At 45.8% G+C, this 14,076-nt stretch overlaps 2 protein-coding genes across 2 annotated transcripts in view; one reads left to right on the top strand and one right to left on the bottom strand.

Annotated features, from left to right (window-relative positions):
* Positions 1 to 4,743, top strand: part of ece2a (endothelin converting enzyme 2a) — a 35,042-nt gene extending 30,299 nt beyond the window's left edge. The window contains exon 4 of the mRNA XM_068749238.1: positions 4,355 to 4,743. Within this exon, the coding sequence (XP_068605339.1) occupies positions 4,355 to 4,645 (291 nt within the window). The 3' untranslated portion in view covers positions 4,646 to 4,743. The remainder of the gene's footprint in view (positions 1 to 4,354) is intronic.
* Positions 4,744 to 10,649: 5,906 nt separating this feature from the next.
* camk2n1a (calcium/calmodulin-dependent protein kinase II inhibitor 1a) lies at positions 10,650 to 13,062 on the bottom strand. The gene is made up of 2 exons (XM_068748955.1): positions 12,894 to 13,062; positions 10,650 to 12,504 (listed from the first exon to the last, which is right to left on the bottom strand). The coding sequence occupies exons 1-2, from the start codon at positions 13,060 to 13,062 to the stop codon at positions 12,434 to 12,436; spliced, it is 240 nt and encodes a 79-aa protein (XP_068605056.1). The 3' UTR covers positions 10,650 to 12,433.
* Positions 13,063 to 14,076: the final 1,014 nt, after the last annotated feature.

The raw sequence follows: 14,076 nt of genomic DNA on the forward strand, positions 1-14,076 counted from the left end.
TAAAGCAAACCTCTCTCTGTTCCCTGATGGAAAACAGAAGGCAGAAAAAAGGAGGGGGTGGCGAGTGGAGAAGGGCGAGATACAGAAAAAAGGAGAGATAAAACAAAAAAAACAAGGCAGAAGAAAATGAAGGAGAGGGAGGTTTTAATTTTAGCAAGATGTGCTGGAGCCCCAATGAAAGGACGATGCTGATCGATTGCAGGAACATTGATCGATTAGACGGGGGTCCAACACGCTTACGCAGGAACATTAAGTGCTTCCCTCATTCTTAGGGAAATGACAGAAGCGCTCTGTAAACACTCCAACGACTTGGTTCAGAGTCACAAGATAGATAGAAAGATGCTCTTTGTGTCTGACCTCCCCTCAAGTCAAGCAGCTAATCAGGCTGCAGAGAAAGTCTCTCCTGAAACACGGCCTGGCTTGTCAGCAGACTGACAACGCCTCAGATGCTCGTGAAACGTTAACGTTTTTCTCTCCCTGAACATTCAGTGCAGTTTTTTTTTTTGTTTCTGCTATCGGCGCCGCTCGTTATCGAAACTTTCTGCCACTTCTGCGCTTCTCTGCCGCCTGGTGATTTTGTTTTGAGAGGTGTCCCGTTCTGACCTACATACGTTCGCCGTGACCAGCGCCGAAACTTTTGTTGCCATGGCAATGCGAGGTGTAGAGGGAGGGATGCGCCCACTTGAAAAGCAGGATGTTGTTGTCTTCCCATGGCGGCCGGAGCCGCAGAAAGCCCACACAACTCGCACTCGGATTTATATCGAGCGACCAAGTCTGCGAATCTCCATTTTGAGTCGGAGTCGGTCGTTTCTTCAGTATATCTTCACTTCAGCACAAAAGAAGAGATTTCTTTTCTCTCTTTTTTTTGTCGCAAGGTTTTGATAGATGTTGAGGGGGGAGGAGAGAAAAGCAAAGATATTCACTGATGTATAATTTATCCATGCAGTGGGTGGCGGGCTTGGGGTGTGAGCTGGGCGAGGAGAGCTGGGTGGGGCAGAATGGAGAAGTCGGGGAGTCGGAGGGAAGGGAGCAGGAATGCACCACTTCCACGTTCTCCTGATCATCAGTAATAACAAGAGCACGTCTTCCATTGGCTGTAAGGGTCTGTGTACATAAATAACATCATGCATGTTTATTGTGTTTCATCGTAGGGAGGAATCGGACTCTTCCTGTCTTCTTATGAAATATTTTATGATCCGATTAGGACGGTGAGGAAACCAAACAGTCTGCTGCACCCCTGGATGGAGGAGCAGATTTTCTTTTGTTAGGAGACTATCGTTAAGATACTCCCCCCCCATCATTATTCTCTCACCAGCCCTCCTTTTCTCCATGTTTCTCTCACACATTTCTTTTCAGTTTACACGTTTCCCCCCCCCCCCCCCCCCCCCCCCGACTGCAGGCTCTGGGTGAGGTGACACGGAAAGGCAATTGATTTTGAATGTGCATGCCTTCAGGGAGTGAAGGGGTGAGGAGGCTGTGTGTGTGTGTGTGGAGGGGGGGGGGGGATGGAGACCAGTAAACAAACTCTGAGACGATGGGAGTAAAATAATGAAATATATTTTGAAATGTGACCTAAATAAAATTTTAAAAAGCACACCTCCTCTTAAGGAGACAGTAGACCGCATCCCTGTGAGTCTGCCGGCCAGAGATAGCACACCGTCGCTCTGCCTCACCCACCGTGAGGGGAGTGTACAGCAGGATCCGCCGCCGCTTCTAAATCTATCAAAAGCCTCCATGGCCGGATCAGAACAAACTAACAAAGCACTCAGAGAGCGCAGACCTCCGCCGAGCAGCTCATTCCCCTCCAAACTGGATTTACACCGCCCACATGGTGATCTGGATCATCATCAAAAGGTTCTAAATTGTTCTTGCTATCTTTATACACCAACCAAGGAAAGTAAAAGTGAATCGCGAAGCTAAAGTAGCGGCTGCTTTATTGAGGAGCTGCAGGTGCTCCCGTCTTAAACAGCTGAGGAGTTCCTGTCCCGCAATGGAAAACTACCCGCAGAGAAGACGATACCAAGAGGAGTGGAGCTGCATGGTGGAAAAGTGGAAATCTGTTTGTTTATTATTGATCTTGTTATCACATCGATGGATGAAGAATGCTTTCTAAGGTCTCATCCATGAGCTCATGCTCTGGAAACGAGGAACGATCACAAATCGTGGAATAGTTTTCACACTTCCTCAGGAGACGCAAACACGCCGTTCCACATTATGTCACCTGAAGCTACAGCTGAATGAAGCCACCATATAAGACGACACCCTGTTCTCATCTGACGGCCAGAGACCGTCAATCCAGAATCTGTAGGGAAGCCGGGGGCCCAGAGAGGCGAGATGGTAACAAAGGATGGGAATTGATGCTGTCCAGGGAAGACGGGAACACAAAGCAAATCATTTAGGAGGAAGAGAGGCTGCAGAGAGGAAATGTCATTCTGCTTGGACAGCTTATGTTCTCTTTCATTCTGAAAGGTCAGGCAGTGACTTCCGTTGGTTTAATGGTGGAAATTTATTTCAAATCATGTAATAAAAATCATATGATCAAATCATATAAAAATGTCTCTTGGATCCTGCCCATCAATAAAATTCTCAGCCGGGTGATGGTCCAGAATAGTTCACTGATAATACACGAAATATCGACTTCACATAGATAAATATTTAGACATTTTTGTTTTAAGATGTTAGACTGCGTCATCAGATTGGTTAGTCAGTAATCTGGTCATCCGGTCTTTTGTTCCCCCACTTCAATGTCTATGTTATTGTCTTTAGTAGGGAAATAAACTCTTTGCAATTTAAGGAAATACTGGGCTCAAATCTGAATAAATCATCCTGCTAACACGCTCCTGAAGAAGACGTTTGACTTCAGATAAGTTTTATATCTGGGGAGGTGCGTGGAAAAAAGGAAAACAACCTCTCGGCTACAGGGAGCGAATGAACAAAGCTCTGCTGCTGCAGACGAGGAGGGATAGAATTATTCGAGACAGAGGAATGCCCTGGGTTTCCTTTTGGGGATCTCGACTGCGGGTCTCGTGTTACCGGCTCAGGCCACAAGCTTCCATCATTGCACTAAATAATGAAGAAGAGGCCGTGAGAGAGGAGCGTTCAGGTATCTAATCAGAGAAGGCCAAGTGTTGAAGATGACTGCTAAGAGTGGATTCCGCTGTCCACTTTGGAAAAGCTCTCTTGGGATCAGTGTGGGAAGTGGATTTGGGTCAGGGTGGGGGTCACTCGGGAGTTGTGGGGATGCCGTTTCCTTACTCCATCGTGCGGGTCATTCACTATAAACGCGACCTTTAGGCGCTGGATATCTCATCTGAGCGGACCTGCGGTCGTTTATCCTTCGGCTCGTGATAACGCCACCGCTCTGATGGCGGCGGCTGCTGCTGAAACGTGCAGAATCTGTGCGACTCACTATGATCCTCCTCCTGGGGAGGATTCCAGAGTGCGAGTCTACGTCAGTCATGTCCTCTTGAAGTGTTCACAAAGAACAGAATTTACTCTTTTAGCTTTCCTCCAACTGTCGTCATGGTGACGCTGCGTCTCGTCGAGTTGCAGTGATGATGCCAGTCCTCCGATCACAGATGACGTAAAGCCCCCCGGAGCCACATTGCATGCAGAGGTGCCGTCAATAGTGGCTGAAGGGATGACGTCTTTGCACTTTGCAGATGGACAACAATGGACAAGAATAATGTCCATCGCTGATGTTCTGCTGTGTTTTTAAGCCTGCTTTAGCTTTTTGTTTTTATAGCTTACATATTTAACACCAGCTGTCTGGAGTCCAGCAGTTTATTTGTAATTGATATAAATGCTTTAATAAAAGAAGGCCTGGCAAGAGCTACGGAACGGCCCTTTATCGACTTTTAAGATCGACGCCGCACCATCCAACCCAGATCCTGTTTCTTTAATAAAGTTTTTGTTGGAAGTAATAAATGTGGATATTTTAACGCTTAAAGTTTTGACATGCAGAAGGTTTGCTGCTCAGAGTTGTGTGCAGAGAAACTCCTCGCCTGACTCTTTAAATGTGCCTCTGCGTTCCCGTTAGCGTCAGTCAGTCTTCGTGCAGCGGTGACTGTCGTGATGCACGTGCCGCATCTTATGAAGGATCTCGGTCATAGCCGGAGCAACAAGGACCTTCACCGTTTTTCGTGCTACTGCGCTGTGTTGTGATTCTGCATGACCGAGCAGCTCGGTGCATTGAGTTTGTCCTGCCTGGCGGCCACGGAGCGCACGTGTCCGATTGGAGGGATGCTGAAGGAATTTCTATTCGACAGAGATTGCTGGACTGACGTCCGGATTATAATGGTGTCGGTCTTTGTTGTAAATTCTTCTAAAACCTCTCTCTCTCTCCTTCCTCCAGGTGAGTCGCTGCCTGAAGCCCGGAGGACGATTTGTCTCCATCACCTTTGCCAGCCCCATCTTGAGGAAGCGCCTCTATGCTCACGCGGAGTACAGCTGGTCCGTTAAGACGTATAGTTATGATGGAGGGTTTGAATATTACGTGTACGTGATGACCAAAGGAGAAGCGCTCAGCTCGGAGGATGCGGCTCTGGAGAAACGGCAAACAGAGGGCGCAGAATCCACGCCTGATACCGTCACCCTCCCAGAAGAGAAGACGGCGGACGACTTCCTGTCAAAAATTGACTTGTAATACGACGACTGTATATTTGCTGGTGAAGATTTACATCCTCTTTACTGTGACATCTTCACCAAACCTCCTCTGGTAGCTCAGATTTGTACCTCATTGTTGTTGTCATCCAATTTTATTTGAATAAATGACCCCTTTTTAAAATCAGTTTTCTCAGTGTGCCTGTCACAGCCTGTGCCACTCTCCACACCCACTTCCCCGCCTCCTCCGATCCGCCCTGCCACCAGTCAATTCCTGTCACCACCTGCAACACATCCCTCATCAGCCCGGACACTACATAAACCTCAGCCCAGACACCACAACCCCGCCACATCGTAGTGACATGTTCCCACTCCTTCTAGCACCCTTCCAGCGCCTGCCTCCCCGCGTACCGACCTTGCCTGATCCCGGAATCCCGCCTGCTCGCCTCCCACCTCGGATCTGTCTGCCTGACCTTCCTGACCGCCCGGTGTGTGACCTTCGCCTGCCCCTAACCTGCTCTGTCTGCTGTTCTGGACTGACTCCCTGGTAACGAACAATAAATCTGATATTGGACTCCCACTCAACCGCCTTAAATTTGTGTTCTTACCTGCCTTAGGCCGTGACAGTGGCACTTCTTAGTTTTCGTGATATTGACATTGGCGCTCTTCTCTGGGTTTCTTTCTATTGTCAAGAGTTGCAGTTGCTCCTTTCAGCTTTTGTTCTAAAATAAAACACAATACAAACTTTTATCTTTAGTAAACCTATTTTATATCCTTGGGTCCTCAACTGTCTCGTCTGACTATACTGTATATAAAAATATATTCAAGGTGTGGTGCGGTAGAAGCTTGTCAGCGCCAGACAGTTGGCAAGGTCTAGACGGTGCACGGCAGCGGCACCGGCCTGCATGTAATGCCACGGTTAGCGAATATTAGCATGTCAGTCTGCCCTCCTGTTGTCTGCCTCCCCTACAAACAGGGACACGCAGGGTTCGACACTGCCTGTCAGACACGGCGGTTCATGTACGGGCGGCTCACCCCGTGTTTTGTTTGCAAAGGAAACACGAGATGAATCTCCGGCCCGGTGATGCTTAAATATAGCCCAGAATGGGAGACGGGGAGGCAGGGGAGCAGGAGGACCGGTGGCTGGAGGGGAGGCCGCAGTGATGAAGGAGAAATCATTTATTTTTCATTTGTCACTGAGCTCTAATTACCACCTATTTTTAAGACATGAGGAAGAGGTGTGTCATTTTTCAAATGACTCTTTTGCATTTTCTGCTACTGCAACATTAAAGAGTGTTGAATTAAAATTGTAACTTCTACTCCTGATGTTGTCACATGATCTCAAGGCTTCAGCCTGAGGGTATGGATGCTGCTGCTGATGATGATGATGATAATGATGACATTTGATTTGATCCTTTTCTGACTAGCAGAAAAACAACTGTTTGAAGTGCATTCATGTGTCGGTCCGGATTCTAGATCACTTTTTCCTTTTTGTCAATACTAATACTAGTCCAATGTAAATGTAAACATCCGGGCGACTGGACACTTTGTGGATCTTTATCCCAGGTCAGAATCATGTCAGGGAGAAGGCGTGGAAACGTTGGCCTGCCACTGATATGTTCCTGAGGCGATGGAGGCATAGTGGATCTGTGAAATCCATCCAACTCACGCAGGAAGATTGGACTGAATGGACCTTTGTGAAACTGAATTCAAACACATAGTGACGTGACCTCACTTCTACTGTCTCTGAGTCACCGCTGCCATCCTCCACCCAAACACCAATAGTCTGCGTTTCAATGTGCATCTCCGGCCGACGGCCTCGGACTGGTGCGCATCCCTCTCCGTGAAGCCCGCCGGCTATTATCTGGTGTGCATGGTAACCATTGGGTGCAAAGCCCAGCTATCTTTGACAGCAGGCTTAAAACAGCCTGGCACCTATTCAGTCTGGCAGGTTGAATGATAGCAGGCTGCTTATGTAAGTGGCAGTGAGTTAGATATTGGCGATGGATGGGTGGATGGATGGACTTTGGTGTTAAACCTTCCCCTTGTTTGTTTGTTTTTTGCTTACCTCCATTTCTGCCATGTCATAATATGAATCTATTCAAATTCCCACGTCTTACATTTGGATTTTTTTCTGCTGCTTTATTCAGACTGACTGATGTGCTGCAACAGAAGCCCCGACTGAGATTTGACTCGGCTGGACTTGGGTTATGTAACCACAGAGCCGGGCGCAGGAGGGACCGGAGGAGGTTTGGTCCTTATTTTCCCTTAAACACAAAGCCTTACGTGCGGCTCTTTTGTTTCTCCGGCTGATTACCTGAGTCACTCAGGTGTCTGGGGCCATGATTTAATATAGAGCGCATAGTATTTATGAGCCTGCGAGGAAGCAGAGCCAGAATTTTCTATCCCTCTGCTAATTGTCCTCCATGCTCTGTTGCCCAAGGGCAGCAGGAACACTAATCTACTTCATGCCCGATGCCTTTCTCTTTCTTTCTCTCTATGTCTCAATTTCTTTTTTTACTCTCCATCACTCTTTCTCCACCAGCACCACCCTTCTTGTTCTCTCTGCTCTGATTGGCTTCAATGATTGATTTCGGCGTGCAAGTACGCGCGTTGCGCTCGACTCGTGTTAAAAAGTCAACTGCTCTTGGTTTCATCATCTTCATCGCACTTGGAATTCTTAAATTTCAATTTTACAAAAACTCAGAGAGCGCAGACCTCCACCAAGCAGCTCATTCCCTTCCTAATTGGATTTACACCGCCCACATGCTGATCTGGATCAACCAAAGGTTCTAAATTGTTTTTGATATCTTTATACACCAACCATGAAAAGTGACAGTGAATCAGAGTTGATGTGTATTTTTAACGGATTTTTTTAATCCATAAATGGGGTTTTCAATGTAAAATATTTTTCCTGACCTCATTCTAGATCAGATCCAGAAGACATTTTACGTGATAGTTCATATCGGACTTCTTCATGGCTGTGATTCTTGGTGAGTGAATTGAATGCATATTTTACAAGATATTCATTTTTGAAAAAAGTCTCTATTATAAGTAAATGGGGAAAAATCCAGATTTCTTTTTGTATCCAGACAGGTATCTGGATCGCTCTCAAAATTAAATGGGATCTAAGTTAGACCAAAAACCACCTTCAGATATTTTTTCATCAAGATCCATCGAGCAGTTTTTCCATAATCCTGCCAACAAACAGACAAACGCCATCGAAAACATTATGTCCTTGGCGGAGGGTAATAAATCAACACTTTATTTGGCTGACGTGACGCATCAAACATAAGCAGCAGTGGTTCCACATTTTATCTTCATATTTTGAACCATTTAGATTTTTTTTTTTCAAAGATAAAGATTCTCCTGGTGCTATTTTTGGCGGCTTGTCTGGAGCGCAGCTTTAGAAATTGTACGTACGTATCAAAGGCAAGCTGCAGTGTTGCCATCTACTATATATAAAGTTTCACTTTGTGTTTCCATGGCAACAACTTGTACCTATTGTTAAGAAATAGTCTTCTTATTCTTAAAGATCAAGGGTTGTTTTTGAAGCACATTTATTCTGTCTTACACAAATCAAAATTATATACCAGTTTTTTATAGTTAAAATAAAATAAAACATTCTGTACTAAAATCAACTCAAACTCTCTGTAGACCAGCAGAAGATGGGACAGAGGTAATAACCAGGGAAACGCGCCGCTGCTCTCCACAGTAGTGTTTATCTGCCCATCTCCCTCGGGGCAGCATAATGGCATAATATTCTCCATGGCCGGCTTATGTAACTGGAGGAGGAATATTAATGGATGTCCACTCAGGATGGAGCAAAAGTGGAATCAGATCAAAGCTCTCTGTCTTCCTGCACACACACTCTGTTTGAACCTATAGAAATGAGCGTCGCTCTTATCTCCGTGTGGTCATGTATGTGAGCGATAACAGCAGATGGGCGGTGCAATGGCAGTTTGTCTTCTACTGCGTGCGCGGATGCTGCAGCATTTATTCGTCCTGCACACAAATATCTGTGTGTCTGGGATCAATGTTTTTCCAGTCTTTAAATGCTGGCCATCCATTAGCGAGGCGTCGTCCAAGCAGCTCGACGATGACCCCTGTCTTGGCCTTCGCTTCTGGCCCCGTCTGTCAGGTCAGTGCACAGGAGCGATATAATAAACACAATGACTAAACTAAGAATTGAATAAAGCATAAATCCATCTTCAGCTCTTGCTAACAGTGGACTGACCTCTGACCCTGAAACCTGCAACATGACGACTGAAGTTAGTTCTAAACTGGCAACAACCAGTTCAGAACTAAAGTAGAAAGTATGTGATGAATTTTAAATAAAACTGTCGGCCAAGTACATATAGAAGTGTATTTATGGACTTTTTTTAGAGTCACTTTAGCTAAAGCAGCATTCTTCAGTATGCTGAATGATGGAACTGGAAAAGCACTCGGAGAGCGCAGACCCCCGCCAAGCACCTCAGTCCCCCTATAATGTGATTTACACCAAGAAATGCTGTCTTATATTTATTTTATCCATATTTTTAGATTCATTAACCATGAACACAAAGCTTTAGCAATTGGATTCACGTTGATATCGTTATTGGTTTAGAAGTTATTCAGTAAAACAACACTTTCAGCAATGGTGGATTCTTCTGGATCTAGATCCTTATATAGCTTTTGAAGATACACCAAATCCATTTGTCCACTACTAATTCCACCGCATCTTGGTAAAGACCTATTTGTTAATCTCAGACCAACACATGCTTCATCTGCGATAGTCTAAATGAATCTGAGAATAAAGTGTCCTCACTTCCACCCATGAAGGGGGCTTTGCCCAAATATGTCCGTCCGGTTCCGGCCTTGAGCTGCAAATGACTGCGTATGGTCCGTGATTCTGGACAGACTCACACACACACGCACACACCGACACACAGTATCCACAACAACAGCATAATCAATATCATTATGTGTTGATTGATTCAGTGCAGAGCTGATGTTTGCAGAGACAGTCAATAAGCTGCGCCGATCGGAATGCGCTTGCTGCACCGTCGCTGCGTCGTTGGTGTAATGTTGTTAGAGTGAAGTGCACTCTCAGAGTGATGTAAGAGTCGGCGTTGACATTAGAGACGTGTCCCTGATACGCTAGAGGTTCTTCCAAATGTGTTCACAGGCGAGTTTTCCAGGAAACCCGTTGCAGCTTGAATGTAAGGCATGCGAATTGTTTCGGTTCGGATGTTTTCATTTGAATTCACAGATCACTCGATGGGATAATGTGTCCGTTCAGGGTAGCCTGAAAACGCACTTTGATTAATGAAATATATCCACAAAAAGCTGCGCATCCAGACAAGGGTGTGTGTTGAACCGAGCTGGATCAAGTGTTTAAATACCATTTGTTCTACTTGAGAACACGTGGAAACGCAACTAAAGGTCCAGTTTCTATCGGCTCAAATGATTTGTGCTTTGATGAACGGCCGCCATTCCAACACAATAATGCCTTTTAATGATTTGCGTATGAACCCACAGCTGCCGTGTGGAGACTGTCCCACATGCACCTTCACCACAGGATGCATCTGAAAGGCCCAACACGTTGAATTTTGAGGTCAGCCACTGCAAGCTTTTTTTTTCCACCATAGACTGTTCCATGTGACGCCACTGTGGGCTGACAGATGATGCTTGTGGGCCAGCTGTGGCCGCCTCGGGGCCCTGTGGGTTAATTGATTCTCCAGCGCAGGGCAGCGTAGAGCTGTTTAACAGCTTAACAGATGGATTGCTGCTCCTTCCCTCGCTTTAATTAAGGATCAGTATTTACTGGCACTGAGGTAATGGCTACTGATTCCAAAAGGCGGCAGAGCAATGGGAGAACTTTTGCTTTCAATGGCTGCAGCTGACTGCCTGTTCAGATGTCACAAAAGAGCTAAAATTTGTTTCTAATATGTTTTTTACTTCCAGAGAGCTTGCCCAAGCGCTGGTGGGGTTTTTTTTGGGGGGGGGGTGTATATATATATATGTGTGTGTGTGTTTTTGGACAAAATTCAAACCAGAGAATCACATTAAGGGTTTTCTTTCACCATTTATTTATTCACCAAATACAGTGAAAATGGCATCATAATATACAATGACTCATTCTCAGAATGTCATGACATTTTTGTCGCTTTTTTTTTTTTTTTTTTGCTTCATAAAACGATGTTTCATTATTGAAAATATTAAGGTTTCATGCACAACAAACCATATCCAGTTTCTTTAAAATGATGGTACAAAATAAATGGAATTAAAAAAACAAAAACAAAAAACTGTAATGTCCAAAACCAGTCAAATAACAGCTTGTTATTTGAGGATACTCGTAAACAGTGCAATGTACTCTAAAACTGCCATTTTCTAACAAATTCATCAACGAAGCTCAAGTCACAGTATACGATTTCTTAATAATAATTTAACATTGATGTGTGCAAAAAAATAAAATAAACCCAGACACATTCAGTTAGTCTTTAAAAAATGTCCAACGTCTGATATAGAACGAGAAACTCTGACACCGGTCCACCAAAAAAAAACAACTCTTCTTTGCCTCCCCAGTGTGAAACCTTGTCTCCTTCTGTATATCCTCTCTGAAGTATAGAAATCCTTTTAGATGATGAACTGTAAGACGATAGACTAAGCATATCCTTTAAATAACAAATATTTAGATATAAAAATACAAATATGACTTTTTGTTAAAAAGAAGCGTGCCAGGGTAGGAGTATTGGCACCTGCGTTGGCACCAGAGTGAAAGTTCATGCAAATAGGTGGAGTGGGGAAAAAAATTTATAGAGGAAAAAACACACGCAAAAAAAAATCTCAATCAAAATAACCGAATTGGGTGTTTTTTTTTCATCAATTTCATGACTGTTATTTCAAATATTTACTATAATCTCCAGGTATATCTGCTGGCCTCTTGAGATTGGAAATGCAAAATAAAGGAGAAAAACAAATTAAAGATATGCACCGGTGTAAAAATCAGCTACATGAGGGCGACAACCTGCAACCTTCACCTGGACGGGCGGTGCAAGAAGAGAGAATCCTGCGGCCTAATTCGCTTCGAGGGCCAAAAAAAAAGAACTTCCATTACATAAAATATTAACATTGCACCGTCCTCTGATATATGTTTGTACATAACAATAGGTTTCCTCTAGCAGAGTTTGGTTGGTCTGTGTTTTTTTTTTTTTTTTAAGCGTCAGCAGCAACAGGAATGCATCGGACTGGTGCTGAAAGGACAGCTCCCCTTGAACGCACCGTCGCTTGGGGTGAATCAACAAAGCAAAGCCTGCAGGAGGAGGAGGAGGGAGGAGATGGGGGTGTGTGTGTGTGTGTGGGGGGGGGGGCATCTGAGAGCTAAGCCTACCTACTGTACAGCTTATTGAAATAGGGGCTGGGGTTTAGCTTCAGTCTCCATTCGCAGGGCTTTGTTGCTTATACAGCGCTGTTGGAACGGAAAGAAGAAAAAGGATGGAGGTGAAGTCATGACAAGTTCATCCATCACGGTCAGCGGAGGCTGAGACGCACAGCCGCCGACCTCTCGCTGCGCGGCTGGGCTTAAAATCGGGATTCGTTTGGAGGATTAGCTCCAAATCCCACGATAAATCGTGGTCTTTTTTTCAGTCTCTCTCTCTCTCTCTCTCTCTCTCTCTTTCGTCATCCCTCCGTCTCGCTTTCCTCATCCGTCGTTCCCGTTCTCCATTGTCCGTCCGTCCGCCGGCCCGTCCGTTCTTCTCTCCAGCAATCCTCGAACATGCACAGCACGAAAAGTGCTTCAAATCGGTGATCAGAAATTAAAAAGAGTCTGCGTGGGCGGCGTCGCGCTTTAGACGCCGGGCGAAGACTTGTCCGTCATCCCCTGCAGGACCTCGTCTATTCGGTCGTCCTCGATGACCACTGCGGGGGGGGAGAAAAGCGCATGTTTACCGGGGCAGCGGGATTTCAATGTGCGGCTGCAGGTGAATCAAACGATGCGCTAATTATTGGAATCATTCAGGCACGACTTTGCGCATTTGTTGAAAACAACTTTTACAATTATGGGCGATGCCTATTGTCTGATTCTAGTGCTGGGTGCGCCCCCCCTCCCGTTATGATAATTTTATTTACTTGCATATCGACAGTGCAATTTAAAAAAGAATAAAGAGATGCGCTGCAAATCTAAAATGCGTTGCATGCCTGTACCGTTTTTGCTCTTTATTATTATTATTATTATTATTTTTTTTTTTGCGTCCCATGAACAATCCCGACCCGCCACAGAGGCGTCGTGTCCCGTCTGAGCAGCCTACCTCGCTTGGCTCTGCCGATCTGGCCGAGCTTCGGGGGTCTCTTCGCCTGCGACGCGGCGAAAAAGGCGCTCGTGTCCTGCAGCCCGCAGCTGAAGGACATCTGGCTGACCTCGCTGTCCGTCCCGTAGCCGCTCATCTTCCCCTCGTTGTAGGGCAACACCTCGGACATCGTGGCGCGCAGCAGGAGGTTCACCAGCCGGATAAAAGATCCCCTTAATGCGAGCGGTCCCGGGTATAAGGGCTCCTTCTGTGGGTGTGGATCCAGAGGGACCAGCGGCGGAGGTCCGAGGAGGGGGGGGGGGTTGCGTGTCTCTCTGCGGTCTCTGCGGGGGGGGGGGGGAGAGAGAGAGAGAGACGCGGTGCGTGTGAGGAGAGAGATGTGTTCGCTTGCGTTGCTGGCTGATGTCTGGTGATGGAACCGGGAGATCCCGGGATCATAAAGGAAACCCGAGCAGAACGGTGAAGTCATCCATCCGGGTGCGTGCGTGCGTGTGTGCGTGTGTGCGTGTGTGTGTGTGTCGTAAAGGGACTCCGGGTGCAAGAGGAGCGACAGTGACACCAACAGGCGAGACATGGAATTGCACAGTTGAAGAAGAGGAGGCTAAAAACCTGGAACGTACCTCCAACACCCAGGCTGTGCTTTCTGCAAGTCTTTATTTATTTATTTTACTTTATTTATATTCCTAGTGAACAAGAACAAGACAGTAGAGGATATTCAACAGCCCTATCTATCTATCTATCTATCTATCTATCTATCTATCTATCTATCTATCTATCTGTCTGTCTGTCTGTCTGTCTGTCTGTCTGTCTGTCTGTCTGTCTGTCTGTCTGTCTGAGCTCCATGGACAGTCAGCGTAATTTATACCAAAGCTGTCTTTGCAATGACGTCGTTCTGTCCTGCCTTTCAAAGACATACTGTTCTCTCACAGCATATGGTGCCCCATAAAAAGAACGAGAGAAGAAGAAGAGAGTGACGGCCTGTTATTGGACCGAACCTGTTTCAACACCTCGGTCCAGCTGGTCTGTCTTGTAAACCTTCCCACTGAAACGGTGAAAATGGCCGCTGTGCACCGGCTATGGAACAGCCAGAGTCAAACTGAAGCGATCGCCTGTCTGTTATCGGGCTTTCTAAATCACTAGAGAACTCATATATTGTAAGCTCGTAACTCTGGTCCTTATTGTG

The sequence above is a fragment of the Brachionichthys hirsutus genome, chromosome 15 (genome assembly GCF_040956055.1).
Source record: "Brachionichthys hirsutus isolate HB-005 chromosome 15, CSIRO-AGI_Bhir_v1, whole genome shotgun sequence".
Lineage (NCBI taxonomy): Eukaryota > Metazoa > Chordata > Actinopteri > Lophiiformes > Brachionichthyidae > Brachionichthys > Brachionichthys hirsutus.

Coding starts and splice junctions, on each gene's coding strand:
- camk2n1a (XM_068748955.1), bottom strand. CDS start 13,062: ATGTCCGAGGTGTTGCCCTACAACGAGGGGAAGATGAGCGGCTACGGG. Junction 12,505..12,893: donor GATCGGCAGAGCCAAGCGAG/GTAGGCTGCTCA, acceptor CCCCCCCCGCAG/TGGTCATCGAGGACGACCGA.